The sequence below is a fragment of the Agelaius tricolor genome, unplaced genomic scaffold (assembly GCF_023055355.1).
Source record: "Agelaius tricolor isolate 1412-34295 unplaced genomic scaffold, bAgeTri1.0.p SCAF_9, whole genome shotgun sequence".
NCBI lineage: Eukaryota > Metazoa > Chordata > Aves > Passeriformes > Icteridae > Agelaius > Agelaius tricolor.
This window is the reverse complement of record NW_027269269.1, coordinates 5,850,510-5,865,609: the sequence shown is the minus strand read 5'-3', so window position 1 is coordinate 5,865,609 and position 15,100 is coordinate 5,850,510. Positions and strand designations below refer to the sequence as shown.

The window sequence follows — 15,100 nt, the reverse complement described above, 5'->3', positions numbered from 1 at the left end:
AAATAGAGCAGAATAGAATTTAGAATAGAATGGTTAAGATCCATTCTAGTGAGTGCAAAGATTGCATTTTTCTGACCTGCTGCTGGACACTGAGTACCTCTGTTGCCTTCTTGTCAGAACTCAGGCTGGGCCAGTGCTGGGCCTGGTGCTCCCATTGCCTCCAGCTCAGGTGAGCCCTTATAGTCTCCACATGGAAACACATAATTTTTTCTGAATTACACAGTTTGAATTGTCACAGCTACTTTTCATTAAATCAGTGCTTGGAGCTTCAGCAGACAGGAATCTGAGTGGATGATCACACCTCTGGTGGAAAGAGATGGATTGATGGTCTGAGGTAGGTTTCCTTGGCTGCTGATCTGCACAGCCCAGAGCTGCTGGTTCCTTTGGCCAGGTGCTTAAAGTCTCTAAAGTATTTTTGTTGTGCCTCCACAGGATGGATCCAGAAACCTTCTATTTGCAGTAGATGATAAAATCAAATAACGTCTCCTTTAATTCCTTATTACTTTTAAAAGTCATATTATTCACCTGGCAAGAAAACGCAATTTCAGAGGGCAAAAATCCCTCAAAGCACAAGTAAAGGATGGGTTCACTTTATGGGCTCAGAGCTATGAATTGCTTCTTCTGCATTTCCAGGCTAAGCAGAGCTGTCCCAAGGCCCTGTCTCCCAATGTCTCATGATGCTCTGTCCTGCTTCACTTGCTCTGCAGCCTCCACTCCAGCAAGTTAAGAAGATGTGTTACTTTCCCTGCAAGTCCCTATTCTCTCAAAGGCATTGCTTAGGGCAAAAGAAAAGGAAAAGCCACATCATCAGTTTCAGATGCAGAAGAAACTGACAGTGCTGCTGACACTGTGCTGTTCCAAAGCTCAGAGCTGTAACTCCTGAGAGCTGAGGAGCAGATGGTGGGGTTGGGTGGATAACCAAAAACAGCCATCAGCTCATGGTTCCTGCAAAGAGTGAGAGGTAGCAGGGCCTGGGGCATGTCCAGAGTTTGGACTGTAAGACCAGTATAAAATGGAATGGACAGATTATCACCTGATATTATATTCTCTGTTACTAAGTTTTTTGGCACACTGAAGCTATTTCCTAAAAAATAGCTGCTCACTTTCCTGACTCTCAGCTGTAGGAGGCTCCAGTTCTTGAGCTGTGGGATGCTGGCTGACCATCATGCTTCTCTCTCCTGCAAGGGGGCCAAGCACCCCCAGAGCCCAGCTTCCAGCCACAAGTGGTTGTAAAGATCACCCACTCTGTTCCACACAGGGTGTTCAGCAGCAGCAGCAGCAGCAGTGTTAAACCCTGAGGGAAGGGCAGTAGAAGTGCTGTGGCTGATCTTGACCAATGAACTGCTTTAAACATCCATATTCCAGCTGTAACTCTTGTCTTCAGTGAGACCTCACAGCCACTACCACACTTACACTCATTCCTCATTTGGGAAGAAACTGGATAATTAGGAGTTACAAAGCCACAATTGTGATTTGCCATGTCCCTAAACTTGCTGGTGTCTTCATAGGTGATTTGCTGGCACAGGATAGATTTCAGTTTTTCAGATTGTTTCAAGAATACCAGCTAAACTAGTCTTTTTTTTTTTTTTCCTCAAAACATCAAGCTGCTGGTGTTTGTATAATCTGGTATGGTCTCTTTGGATGGTGCTTCTACCACCACCTGAGGCTTCTCCTCTGTAGATCTGCTTTCTCCCTTGGGCTGATCAAGGACCGTGAGTTTCCCCAATTCAGTCAATTCTCTAAATCCCCTGAGATCTGCCCACATCACCTGCAGGGCAGGCCTAGAGACTCTGTCACCAGTTTACAAATTTCTCTTGCAAAAGCTGTAACAAAATGCCCCGTGAGCCTGGCAGGCATCACAGCAGCCCCTGATGCAGGTTGAAGTGTTGTGACACTGGAGATGAAAGGGCTCTGTCACTCATCCTGGAGCTGAAACCTGAACTTGGCAACCTGCATGACCTTGCCTGGAGAAGCTAGGGAGAGGCTGCTGCACAAACACACGGGGATGCTCCCTGAAAGACCATTTCCAAGCAGGACAAAATGTCACTGAGCTGCTCTGGGCAGCATCCTCCAGCCTCACAGGACCTTTGAGCTCATTCTGTGCTGAAGAAATGGAAAGAAATGGAAAGGACATTTAGAGATTTGGTGTCCCGCTGCATAAAGTGCCCCCTTTGCTGTAACTGTGAAGAAAAAGCTGGCACAGAACCGGGCCCATTCCGAGCACATGCATTAAACACCAGCATCACCCTGCTCCTCAGTGTCACAGCAGAGCACCTGTGCTCAGTAACCTCAGCACCCACTCCTGGGACACCTGGCCTGGCAGAGCCAGCAGCACAAGTGTTGGAAAGGCTTGAAGCTGCCTCCACCAACCAGCTTTGTCACACACCCTGTCTCACTCAGCCTTCCCAGCAGGCTCCCACAGTCCTACAACCAGCACCAGGAAGGAGCTGCTGCTGTGCATTTCCCTGCACATCCCTGAGGACATGTCCAACCCAAAAGCCTGTTCAAGGAGAGCTTGGGAGAAGCTTCATGCTGAGGAAGACCTGCATAAATCCAGCTTGTAGAAGACCCAGAGATCAGTCCTCTCTGGGGTTCTGCAGGGCAGGACAGGGGTGGCTTGAGGAGCAGGGGTGTCCCACTCCCAGCATGGTCACCAGCCGGGTGCTGGGACACAGGTGAGCACTCGGTGGCAGTGGTGCAGAAGATGTTCTGGTGCCACTCCATCTGATGGTCTCTATAGCAACAGTCAGGCTTTTTCTTTCCCAGCTGATCTGCCAGGAGCAGCAGGTAGATATGACAGAAATTCAACGCTGCTATTAATTTACATGAGCTGGGTGAAGCGTAAGCAAGAGGAGTGTGGGGGATAAGGAGCTGGCAATGTTCTCCAGGCAGGTTCCTTACGCCAGCCAGGCTCACCTTACAGAGATCCCCAACTGCACCCTGGAACAAGAACTGCAGCAGTGCTTTGGGTGACCCAACATTCCAGCCCTTGGGAAGTGGCCTGAAAGGGGGAAAATTGCTTTGGGGTCTGGCCAGGGTGCCTGGGAGAAGGAATTTTTGGGTTTCATGTAGCTCTACAAAACTTTCAGGCATGCACAAACCTGGATTATGTTTTACCAGTTTCAGGAATAGAAAGTGTATTTTCCCTGGTGGGGGAAAAAGAAAGTGAACTGAATTCAGTGACAGAACTGCCTGTCTCAGGCAGTGTTTTGCTAGCTGCTCTCCCACTGCAGCCACCTCCAGCAGTTGTTGGGGACTCTGGCATCAGTCACATGTTTGCAGAGTGCCTGTAAGCACAGAGCTGCTGGGACTCAAACCCAGTTAAACATTTTGGGCTTTTTGGGAGGTGCAGACCATGGTAATCCTCAGTACTGAGCTGCCCCCAATGTTCTGCCCTGGTCTCATCATGGTCATGATGGCAAGGAGCACTCCAGGAACTGCAGAGAGGGATGATGTTATGTTTGTTTGTTCATTTATTTAATACCCGATTAAATGAGCTCCCCTCGGTTCCTCTGCGACAAAGCGATTTAATTAATGCTGAAACTGCGCACATGGGATGCAGCAAAGCTGCTCACGGTTGGCACGGGCTACATCTATAGAATGATTTGGGAAAAAGGAAAACGTCAGCATGATAAAAATGGAAAGTGTTAGTGTGCTGTGTGCTGCCTGGAAATGGGGCTGCTACCCTATTCTAAACCTGGATCAGACTTCTAATGAAAGTTAACTTGTTCACCCCAGCTTTTACCATTTAAAACGAATTGAATGGAACACCCGCCCCCAGCTGAGGGCCAGCAAGTGCTGCCATAGGAGGCAGGCAGGCTACCACTCTCCTCAGTGCACGTCAACCACGGAAAGCCAGGCGGCAGCAGAACTTCAGTCAGACCACGACAAAAACTGGGAAGAAACCCTCAAATGGTTGCAGGTTTACAACGTTGCCCTCTGCAGTCAGGGGAGTGAGGTGGCTCAGCTGTGAGACTCAGGGTACCTGCACTCCATCGACTGCTTGCCCACCTGGCCAGGGCCACCTGCAGCCCGGCTGCTTCCAAATCCACACCCTGCTGCAGGCACAGATGCAAAGATCACTGGTGAATTTAGAGGAAAGACCCAGGATGAACTACAAGGAGAAGCAAAGCTGTTGGCCAGCCATCAAGTGTGGAAATAGCATGGAGGAGAGAGGGACAAGGAAGGACACCACCGTTTCAAGTGGCAATCAAGTTGCTTCCTGCCTTACAGACCAGGCACCGCTCTTTGATGCCAGACATTCACAGGCACGATTGAATTCACTCTCTCCTGCTCTGCTGGATAGCATTTTTCATCGTACAACTCTGCTACAACATTTCAGACAGACCTTTACCTACAGGTAAATACCAATCTGCAATTCCAACAACATCCTCACCGGGGCAAAATCCCGACTGCCGCGGAGGTGACTGAGAAAGCTCCTGCCCAGAGGCAGGACCGCGCCCCGGTCCCCTGCCCTCGCAGGGCAGACTGCGGCCATTCCCGGCCATTCAGGCTCATCCGAAGCGGCTGCTGCAGCAGGGCAGGCACTGTTCCCGGGCTGGCTCCTCCTGCAGCTGCTGGGGGGAGCTGCCATCCCTTCCCAGAGCAGCTCCTGCTGGCTGCTAGCAGCAGATGTGAACCTGTACGCTCCAGCTAATGAGCTGCCAATCCCACCTGTCAGAGCCAGACCAGGCCAGCTTGAGCAACGCTACAATCAACAGTGAGAGGAGCCCAGAGCTTTCCTTGTATCAGAAACTCTATTTTCATGCCTCTGGTTTTAAACCTGCTGCTGCTAAGGTACACTTCATCTTGCCCAATTCCCCCTCTGCAGGGCATCCACCAGAGAACTTCAGCACTGACCAGAGAAGCTAAAAAGCATCCTAGGCAGCCAGGGCAGCACTAGACAAAATCCTCAGGAACATTTTGTGATGGTACTAAAGAAATATTTGCACAAAAGGGTTTTACTGTTTTAACTGTTGATACCTGAAGCAAGCACAGTCCTAACAAAGGCTCCTCTAAGCAGCAGGTGTTGCAGAAACACTAGCTAGACATGAAACTCATGGAGGCCACTGTGCCTTGGTCCCCTGAGCAGCAGGAACATCTCTAAGCCCCTACATGGGTCATGCAGGGAGAGGGAGGCTGCAGAAACAATTTTAAATAATCACTCATAGGCTGAGCAAGCCAGTCCCAAGACCACAGTGCTGGCCTATGTGTGCAAATCAGACCCTGAAAACTCCACAGCTTTGGATTTTATGTTCCTCTTAAACCCAAACTTTGTCTTCCAAGGGCTGAGCCAGGGGCTTGTTTCAGCTGGTGGTGTGCTGGTGTCCCAGTGAGAGGCAGGGGAGGCTTCCTTCTCGACAGCCCCTGTCTCTGCAAGGGTTTCAGCAGGAGCCTGGCCACAACCCACTGCCCCCCCTACCCACCTGCAGCCCTGAGGTGTGGGGGATGTGGCTCCCAACGCTGGCAGGATGGAGGGCCCAGGACACACAGCCCCTCCTCCCTCAGCCAAGCTGGAGGGCTCTGCCAGAGGTGCTGCCTACAGGAGGCACAGCAGCAGCTCCAAGGCAGGTCCCAGCTCCATGGGATGCTTGCAGAGCCCCAGGGCAGCTTCTTCCTTGGGCAGTTATCATCCAATGATTTTGGGCACATGCCAGAGGCTTTGGCAGCTGCTGCTTCCAATCCACGTCCTCTGAGGGATCTACTGGCACAGTTCCCAATACAGGAGGCCACTGTGCAAGAGGGCACTGCAAGGAACATGAAGTTCACTCTGAGGAATATACCAAGGTTTGGTATATTCCCGGGGCTGCTACCTGGATTTGAGAATAATTTGGGTGTCCATCTACTCATTTAACAGCTCCTTAATTACCAGCTGTCTTTTCCTTCATCAAGAGTAATCTTTGTAAATAAAGCCTCCCATTGGCTTACCTGGTCATAGCACCAGATATTTACCTGGAAACTCCACTTTGGATTGGTGCTACAAAATGAACTAAACCTTCTCCAAGAAGTGAAAGAAAATCCACTAGCACCACTGATCATCAAATGAATAGTGATTCTTTGGATGAATGTTAAAACCCATTTATTCAGGCTCTTGTGCAGGGTGCACAGTCCAGCAGATATGTATACACAGTATGCACATCCTGACAGCATACAAAAAGGCAAGGAGCAACGGGGTGCTTACACGGGGAATGTATATACAGACATATTAAACTGGGATTTTTACATTAGAAAATTATCTGACACTGTTCAGGTATCATCAAGGCTATTAGAAACTGTGTAGAAAACCAATAAAACTTGGAAAGTATCTACTGTCATTTCACTTTACCCAGGCTGGATATAAGTCAGGCTTCCCACACTACATCACTTGTGGACAAAGCCTACAGGATGCCCCAAGCACTCTGGAGGGTCACATTACTCTAGCACATCCCATTACAAGTTAAAGATTAACACATTGGTCTTATTTCCTGTTTTCCTGGAAATAACAACAGCTTAAATATTTCAAATAGCTAATTTTCTCCTGGGAAAAGACAACAAAGGAAAGATTAAGAGACCATGAGAGAATCAAACACTAATGAAATGTTGTAACAGCATTTCCTGGTCCTTCCAAAAACTCTTCACAGACCAGGTACCTAAGTTAAAGCACTGTACACTGTCCAGATTTACAGAAGTGCAATAGCAGGCCTTGGCAGACCCCAGGTCCTCTGCAGATCTTTACCTTGCTCCTATCCTAAGGGTTGCAAGAGATCGCACTTTTGTAACCTGCACAGAAAGACACAGAGAGATCAAATAGATTTAGCAAAAGGATACTAAACAATAGACAGAAATATGCAGCAACATCATATGAGCCATACTTCACTTCCTGCAGCTATTCCATATATAACTTCTGACTGAAGCTTTTTCCTAAGGTGTCAGCACAACAAGGGAGCATCAGAAACACAGTGATTTCAGAAACACACAATTCTTGTGGCCAAGGCACCCAGGGACACCCAGAACCCAACTTCACAGGCTTTCAGCTTGAAGAGCAGGTCCAACTCTCCACGTACTCTTCTACGCCAAATTTTTGCACATGGCAGTTCAGTTTTGCTATCAAATTTTAGCATTACAAAGAACCTAACTGAAAATCCACCCAGAGGGTAGTTTTAAAGGACCAATCCGCTCTTGCAGGTAACACAAACCCCATGTGAGTGCAACACTGATTCTGTTAAAACTGCTCCCAAAGATGGCTGAAATGAAATGCCTTGTGCACAAATACACCAAATATAGGACATATTTGTAGAACATTCAATCACAGCCAGTATGATTTCAGACATATTTTTGTTTTAGCACAGCACACGTGCTGTTTGCTGCGTAAGCTCTGGCATTTAGTTTATTCGGTTTGCTCCTTTGCATGAGCCTTTTGGAGAAAAAGGTAAGGAGGACAGCATAAAGAATCTCTCTCAAATTTATTTCTCTCCTAAAGTTTAAAGTTTTCTGCTGGAAATCTTCACAATGAGTCAAAACTTACTTGAGTGGAGACACATTTCAAAAATTTATATTTTCCATGTAGAGAAAAACATTGTTAAAGTGGCTTGAAAATTGTTTTCCTTTCAGAGAATGATTCCCTTAAATATATTATGACTAGGCAAAGAATAACCAGTATTTTATATTCAACCTTCCTATGTGAACCTTCGTTGTGAACATCTCATTCTGATTGTTTTAGAGCAAGAAACACTTCAGCTGTAAGTAGCAATATATCATAATACTTTTCAAAATTAATCAGGAAAAACAGAAAATAACCAAATTTTCTTTGATATTAGTAAGCATGGGGAATAAGCATCTATTCAAAACAAAGAAGCCTTCAATAGGATTTTTTTTTTCATTTATAAGTGCAGGTACAGCATGTAACATGTAGGAACATCTAAATTCTATACCACAGCCTGTTTCCCTCATAAATCCTTTTCTGGCACAGAAAGTCAGCAAGAACTTCCAGGGCTTGACCATAAGCAAATAAGGCATGTGGTTAAGAGTGGTGCTTTAAAAGTCTGAGAGCAATTCCTGGACATGAGTGGGGAGAAGAAACAGGTTTCTGTCAGTGAGTGAAACCGTAGGCTGGGAAGGCACCAATGAAACCAGTGAAATGTTTCCTGGTACCAAGAGATCCCCAGGAACAGCTGGCCTTCACAGGTGGCTAAAATCAAACATGCAGATAAGTAGATTTGATTCTGAGATCAAGAACAAAACTGAACCATATTCACTCTGTCTGCTGTGATATTTTTTAAATTGTACTTTAAACACAGTTTTAAAAAGTCTCATTTTTAAAGCTATTCAAGACCAAACTATTCAAGACCAAAGTTCCTATAAGTAGCAACTTGTACATTTCACTTTAATACAGCCATTACAAGGCCTGATGCCACATGCTCTATTAGAAATCTCCAGTTTAATGCTATCTATACATTTTTAATATATATGTGCATATATATACATACATATAAATTATCAAGCTCAGTTAAACATAAAACAAATCATGATACCTCTCCCTCAGAAAATAGTTTCTACCATTAACCTCCAGATTGCAAAGATAATTTCAGTGTCATAGGTGAAAGATAATTTTACAAAATTGCTGGAGAAGAAAAAAAAGCATTTTTACTCTTAAATTGGTGGAATAAGACACAACAGAAGTAATTAAGGAAAATATAACTGAAGAATGACTCAATATTTTCTTCTCCAGTGCTCTCAAAATAATCCAGCAAGTGCAAATAAATAAAAAGCCACATGAGTTTTACCAAAGTACTTTTCTATTGTGAATTTAGTTTGAGAAGTCTACCTTGTCATACCTAGCTGTCTGCCTCCATTTTTCACCTTAGGTCTAATTAGTTAGCTAAGTGCACCCTATTTTTTTGCTGGGACTGCAAGCTTAAACTTACCCTCACAATGTTTTTGAACTAATAATTATGCAACATCTTCCTTCCCTATCTTAATTTGCATTCTCATATTGAAACAAAGTTCTTTAATTGCATTGAAACTGTCAGTGATGTAAACTGAAATCTGTTCTTCAGATGAAATAAAAGACATGACACGTTAGCAAGAAGAAAAAGAAAACAACATAACAAAGACAAGCCCAAACCAAAACCAAAACCAAGCAGTAAAGCAGCAAAGAGAAGTGAGATGCAAGAACCAGTTCAAAGAAGACAGGGAGAAGCACATATGAAAGGACCATCCCAAAGCATACAGAAGCCACTGCTAGAAAGAAGTAGAATTCCAGAATTTCTTTCTTCATGGCCCTCTATTACAAGGAATAGAGACAGGTATTTTTCCCCCACTCCTGTCACTGTTTTTTACAGAGAGGTGTCCTGGGGTGACTTTATGATGCTCGTATTCCCACTTGTCTGTTTAGCCCAGAAATAAGTTGTGCACCTTTAAGACTGTTCTGAGAGTGAAGCGGGGGGAGAGAAGAAGTGTGCAGTTTGTTTGCTGAAGCTGCACTCACTCCACATTCCTGCTCCTGGACTGGGTTGTCTGCAGACTGATGGACAGACAGCAAGACAGAGCTCTCCTTCTGCTTTTTAGTTAGTTTTAGCTAGTGAGCTACAGCCCACAAAGGGGACTTTCTGAGTTTGTCATCTCTTTGGAGTGGCAAGAGGTTTTATTGTTTAATACTGGTTTTTTTTGTTTTTTTTTTTTTTTTGTGCTGGTCAGTGCTTCGCCTGTTAAATAAACAGTTTTTTCCACTTTTTTCCAAGGAAATATTTCCCCAAACCAGCTGGGGGAGGGGCCACTTGAATTTGCTTTCTAGAGGAACCCCTTTGGAGGTTTTCTCCCAAACTTGCCCTAAATCAGGACAACAGGGCAGGCTGAAGAACCATGGGATCCCTGACTCCTGCTCTCAGGTATCTGTGCTTATGCTATAGAGGAGTTCAGCTTTTACAAGAGTGACCTGTAGAGAAGGTTCAAGCCAGACAGGAATATAATAATAAATAAGCCTTATTTAGGACTCCACAGGAAAAGCCAACTATTTCATGGCCGCTTCTTTTTTTTTTTTTTTTAATTTTTACATCCAGGACAACTGCTGTGCAGAAAAGCAAAGCTGCAGCACCATGCAGTTGTGCCTGACAGCTCTGCTGTTTGAGCAGGAATAACCATCCTGCTCCAATGCCTTCTCCTGCCTAGTCCAGACAGCCAGATGAGCTACACAGTGAAAGCACAGAATTTCTCTCTCCCACACACTCCCTTGTGCATGTGAGCAGAGCTAGGCTCAAAGCTGAACCTCATGGGTATAAACACATGATTCAGATTCTACATTAACATATTTGTTTTCTGACATTTTCTCCAGAAAGCTACCAGCAATTATTAACTAGTCAATACAATTATTTATGCTATAAGGTGGCATATGCCATGCATATCTGGTAAGAGAACATGCACACAAAATTAATCCAAATACTATTTTGAGAAGCAGCAGTAATAGTTCTAAATTTGAAGATGATGAGTTCACTGGCTTTGCTGAAAACAACACTAAGATCCCAAATGCAAAAGAAGAAAGAGCTGCATTTCCAAATGGTATGGAAAAGTACAACTGGCACTGAGCAGTGAGACAGATGTCCAAAACACTGTTCGCAAGAGAAGAGATCCAAGAATTCAAAAGGTGAATTAAACTGAAGAAACACTATCAAGGACATGAAACAAAACAGTGGAGTGCTGATTAATGGTGTGAAGATTTCTTAAATTTTTTAGAGTTTTTTCTGATGTGTGAACAAGGTTACCTGAATCTCAAACACTGAATCACTTGGATATAAATGAATTTGTTCCCAGCAATAAAGGCAGTCGGGATCAGGATCCACTCATCTGTGTATTCTGGATGCTATTTCTCGACTTTGCTGAAGACTGAAACGCACTCAGCAGAAGAGTTCTGTGCCTCGGTCTCAATGCAAATGAATCTCTTTCTGGCAACACAACTGCAATTACCATATTCACAGAGATTATTAATTAATCAGAAGCGCTATTTGAATAAAAGTGCGGCTCATTGATATATTTTAAGAAAGTATTTGACACAGTATTTAACCATTCACCATAAGCTTAGTTCAGCAGAACGTTACTGAAGCCACAGATGAAGAAGTTAAATACTGTATCAAGTTTAAAGAAGAAATGGAGGGTGAATAAGAGGTGTGAAAGCTGAGGCTGTAGGGAGCTGTGGATATAAGATCCCACTGAGCTGAGTGTAGGCAGCCGCAGGGCTGTGGAGCGATTACTGTTTCACAGGGGCACACATGGGTTTCGTGTTGCTGCGACAAGCAGTGGGGCAGCAGAACCCTGCATGTGCACAGCTCCTGGCCCTGCAGAAACGTGCTGGGGCAAAATTACCACACTGCAGAGGGAGTTACAACTATAACACAGAGGCCAGGCTGGGAGCACATGGCCTTAAGAACTCCAAGACCTTTTAGTGCTGAGCAGCAGGCTTTATAAAAGCCTTCAAATAATGGCAACTCCTCCTCTGTAAATAAGGTACCTTAAAAGCAAACCAAGAAACAAAAAAAAAAACACAAAAGAAAAACAAATAAGCACAAAAAGCAGTGCAATTATCCTACCTCTGAGCTTGATCTCTTTTCACCTGATCCACTTATCCAGAGCACAGGAAACATTAACTCTTATGCACACGTGCATTAGGAACATTTGAACCAAGCAGGCCGCCTCCTTTGATGTGCATTTCCATCTCCCCTCGTTTCTTCTGCTGCCTAAAGCCTACTGCTGTGAACAGAAACACTCTTGACATATTATTTACAAAAGCCAATATAAACACCTCATGGAATACCAACAATTCAAAATGCTCTGTTTCCTCCTGCTAACTTTGTCATTCCCTAAACTGTGAGCTATGTGGGCATAATCTGTCCCTTCTTGAGGCACTGCTGCAAGTGTTGTGGTCTCTTCTGAAGAAATTTGATAGCTTGGTGAGAAAGTCTTTTGGGCTTGGTGAGTCCACTTCATTCACATTGAACAAAACATATACATTTGGCAGCAATCTCTTGGGTGGAAAAAAAAAAAAAAAAGCAAAGCAAAGCTTATTTAATAGCACTCCAAGTGGCAGATCATCAACTCAGACAGTAAAGCGAACACAAGTGACAAACTCCATGAATCAAAATAAAATCAGGCAACTGGCCTATGCCTATGGATCAAGACTCAGCTCAGTGAAATGAAAACTACAACTTGCTCCAGGAAATTGGCTACTAAAATTGTTAAACAGATTACTGGTCACACACCTGCCATCAGACTACACTGAAAAGGAGTCCTCACACAAGTAAATAAACGAGCCAGTAAGGGCATGTAGTGCACATTTACATTTGGGGTTTTCTCCCCTCACTGAGCCCTCTATCATCACACCAGTCCTTCAGCTTTAAGTTGCCCCTTGCTGCTGACTGGGTCCCCAAAGTGGGAAAAGGAGCAGCCAGGCAGAACTCCCCTGCCTGCAGACCAATTTGTGGGGAGGAAAGGCACTGGACTGTGCTGCTTGGGAATGGAACAGTGGGACACAGTGCTTGGCAGGTGCCCATGGCCACCAGCCAGAAGCATCTCCTCAGCCAGCCAGGCAGCAGAGCATTCCCACTGGGAAGCAGGTACTCTCCACCTACAAGCACAAACAGCAGAATGTGCCCCAGGGGGGTCAAAGAAATAACCACAGTTTGTATGCTGATACATTGACATGTATTAAGATTCTCTTGAAAAATGTATCTCCCAGCCAAGATAAATTGAATTATGTGTATGAGACAACTCCTATTAATAAGTGAACTTTGTTTTTTCGTAAGGGAGCTTTCAATTTCATGTTGCCACTTTTACTCTAAGTATATTTACAAACACCAGGATCAAATACTTCAGCCCACTTGGATACGTCATCGTTGTTAAAACCCCTGATGTCTTGGGCAGAACAACTTTTTAGATTATCCATAAATAAACAGACATGGAAAATGTTTGCATAAAAGTTCCTCTTCAAAAGCAAAAGGTTTTAATTAATTATTTTAATCTCTATATTTTCTTTAAAAATTTAGAGAAAATAATTGCGGTACTTTTTATTCAGAAGTTTGAAATACCTCATTTAGAACAAACCTCCTTTTTCCTCAGAGGTGCTCGAAGTAGGTAATTTGAAAAACCCTAAAGAACATGTTTTAAGAAAAATGCAAAAGTACTATAATGCTTTCCAAACTGGTACAAGTGACAGAAAATGTAGGTTTGGATTTGTAGAACACACTACCTCAAGAAGACAGAACATCTTCTTGCACAATGAGGCATTCTGTTTGATTGTAATAGTCTGTAAATAGTGGCTCTATTTTGCATCTTTTTTTCTCCAATTCAAGAGCATATTTTTGAAAAAATAATCTTTCAAAGCACTTGCCTCCCCTTTCAACCACACTACTGGGAAGCTACATACCTATGCAGAAGCTCTCTAACCTCGCTAACAAGTGAGAAACCTCAGAGCTAAGACTTCAGCAGAGGGAAATATCAAACTAGAAATGTGCATGTTTACAAGCACCAAGTTTTAATTCCTCATGGCAATTCTGCCCTATGGAGCAATAGATAGGGTCAATGTGCTTGTACTGAGTGCAAGGCCAAACAAATTCAAGAGAGAATGGAACGGCACCTGAGACAAGGTCTAATTCATGTGAGAACATTTTAGCAGATTATTTGTACACCTATTTAGATGGGACTATTCCTGTCTTTATCAAGTGTATTAGAGAAATGAAAAAGCCCATTAACTTGCCATTGTTTAAAGCACATGGCCATGCATGTGTTTGACAGCACTGTATACTATAAGGTACAGTATCAAAAGGAAAAAAAAACAACAAAAAACAAAGAGATCAAGGTTTAACAATAATTAAGATATTGACACATTAAAATAAATTTCACTTAACCTGGGGCTAAGCAATATGTAGGCAGTGATTGAAAGTTCTTACATTACCCACAGAGCTCTTCTATGGCCAAATTACCCTCTGTTCTCAAGAGAGCAAATTTGCTGTGATGATTCACATCCTGTTTTGAACTGCAAACACCAGTGCTTCCTCCTAAGTGTATGTGGTAATTTCTTAAGCAAAATACCATTCTCTAGGGGTACAATTTGATTTTTTTAAATTTCATTCTGACCAGAGTGTGAAACAAAAAGATCAAGATTTCGACACTGCTCTGGAAAGAGAGGCTATTGGACTGTGCTCAGTAAAGCGGTCAGAAAAAAAAGGGCATTAAATAACAACAATGGACCTCAGAGAAATTAACTGTATCTCTTTATTGTTAACCAATGAATGTTATCCAAAATAGTAGATGTAATTGTAGCTTAATTGTACAACACAAAACATGATGCTAAAGGAAAAAGCATGTGGAAAATTACTTCACTGAGTAATCATTAGATGTATTCTTAGTATTTCTGCACCAGTAAGTGTTCCCAACTGCTGGTGACAGCTGCTATTACCACTTTGTTCATTGTGAAAACCTGTATTACAAATGGTTGTTCCTGGTTGTTTGAATTTAAAAAAAAAAAAAAAAATCACACAGCTTTATAAATGGATCGAATCCATTCAGTCCTACTCTACATGTTGTAGATTTATGAACAACAATCTTTACTGGTGTTTTTCCAAACACTGAAACTGATGGATCAGTGTTAGTGCACACTTTTCAGGGAAAAATGAAAACTCACTGGAAGCACAGTATTTCACCTGCCATGCCAAACTGTTTAAATACTTCAGAAATTTGCTTAAGCTTCGGTGTATGAAGCCTGTGAAACAAAAACTGTTCTTACAATGCACTGCAAGTTGAAACACCAACTTCCACCAAGCAGCATTTTAAAGCATGTGCACAGCATCTGCACATCAGTCTTCAAGGTCAAGCAGATATGTTTAGCCCCACAAACCAAAAATATATTAATGTATCTTTATTTAATTTTCATGATGTCACCCCACATAGCCAAACTTTTACCGCAAAATAAAAAAACAAACTTAGTCGGACTGTTCATGAGAAATTTAGACCTATTGTGCATGAAAAAAAAAAGTTTAATAAAATGGCAAATTTTAATAGGTGAGTGTAAATTTATGAGTGCATAATATCAAACAGAAAAAAAGCTGAACCATCCTCAGAGAAACCTAGGTTCTTC

The 15,100-nt window shown here is 43.3% G+C and overlaps 1 protein-coding gene across 4 annotated transcripts in view; it reads right to left on the bottom strand.

Moving 5' to 3' along the window:
- Positions 1-6,062: 6,062 nt before the first annotated feature.
- RDX (radixin) overlaps positions 6,063-15,100 on the bottom strand; it is a 44,822-nt gene continuing 35,784 nt past the window's right edge. The window contains exons 15-16 of one of the 4 annotated variants that reach the window (XR_011680254.1): positions 10,737-11,718; positions 6,063-6,759 (exon numbers count right to left, since the gene is read on the bottom strand). Coding sequence is in view for 2 of the 4 variants with exons in the window: in XM_071434123.1 (XP_071290224.1) it covers positions 6,723-6,759 (37 nt within the window). In the remaining 2 variants the exon portion in view is untranslated. Of the gene's footprint in view, positions 6,760-9,550; positions 11,719-15,100 lie in introns of those variants that run through there. The other 3 variants (XR_011680255.1, XM_071434123.1, XM_071434124.1) reach the window with 3 other exon arrangements.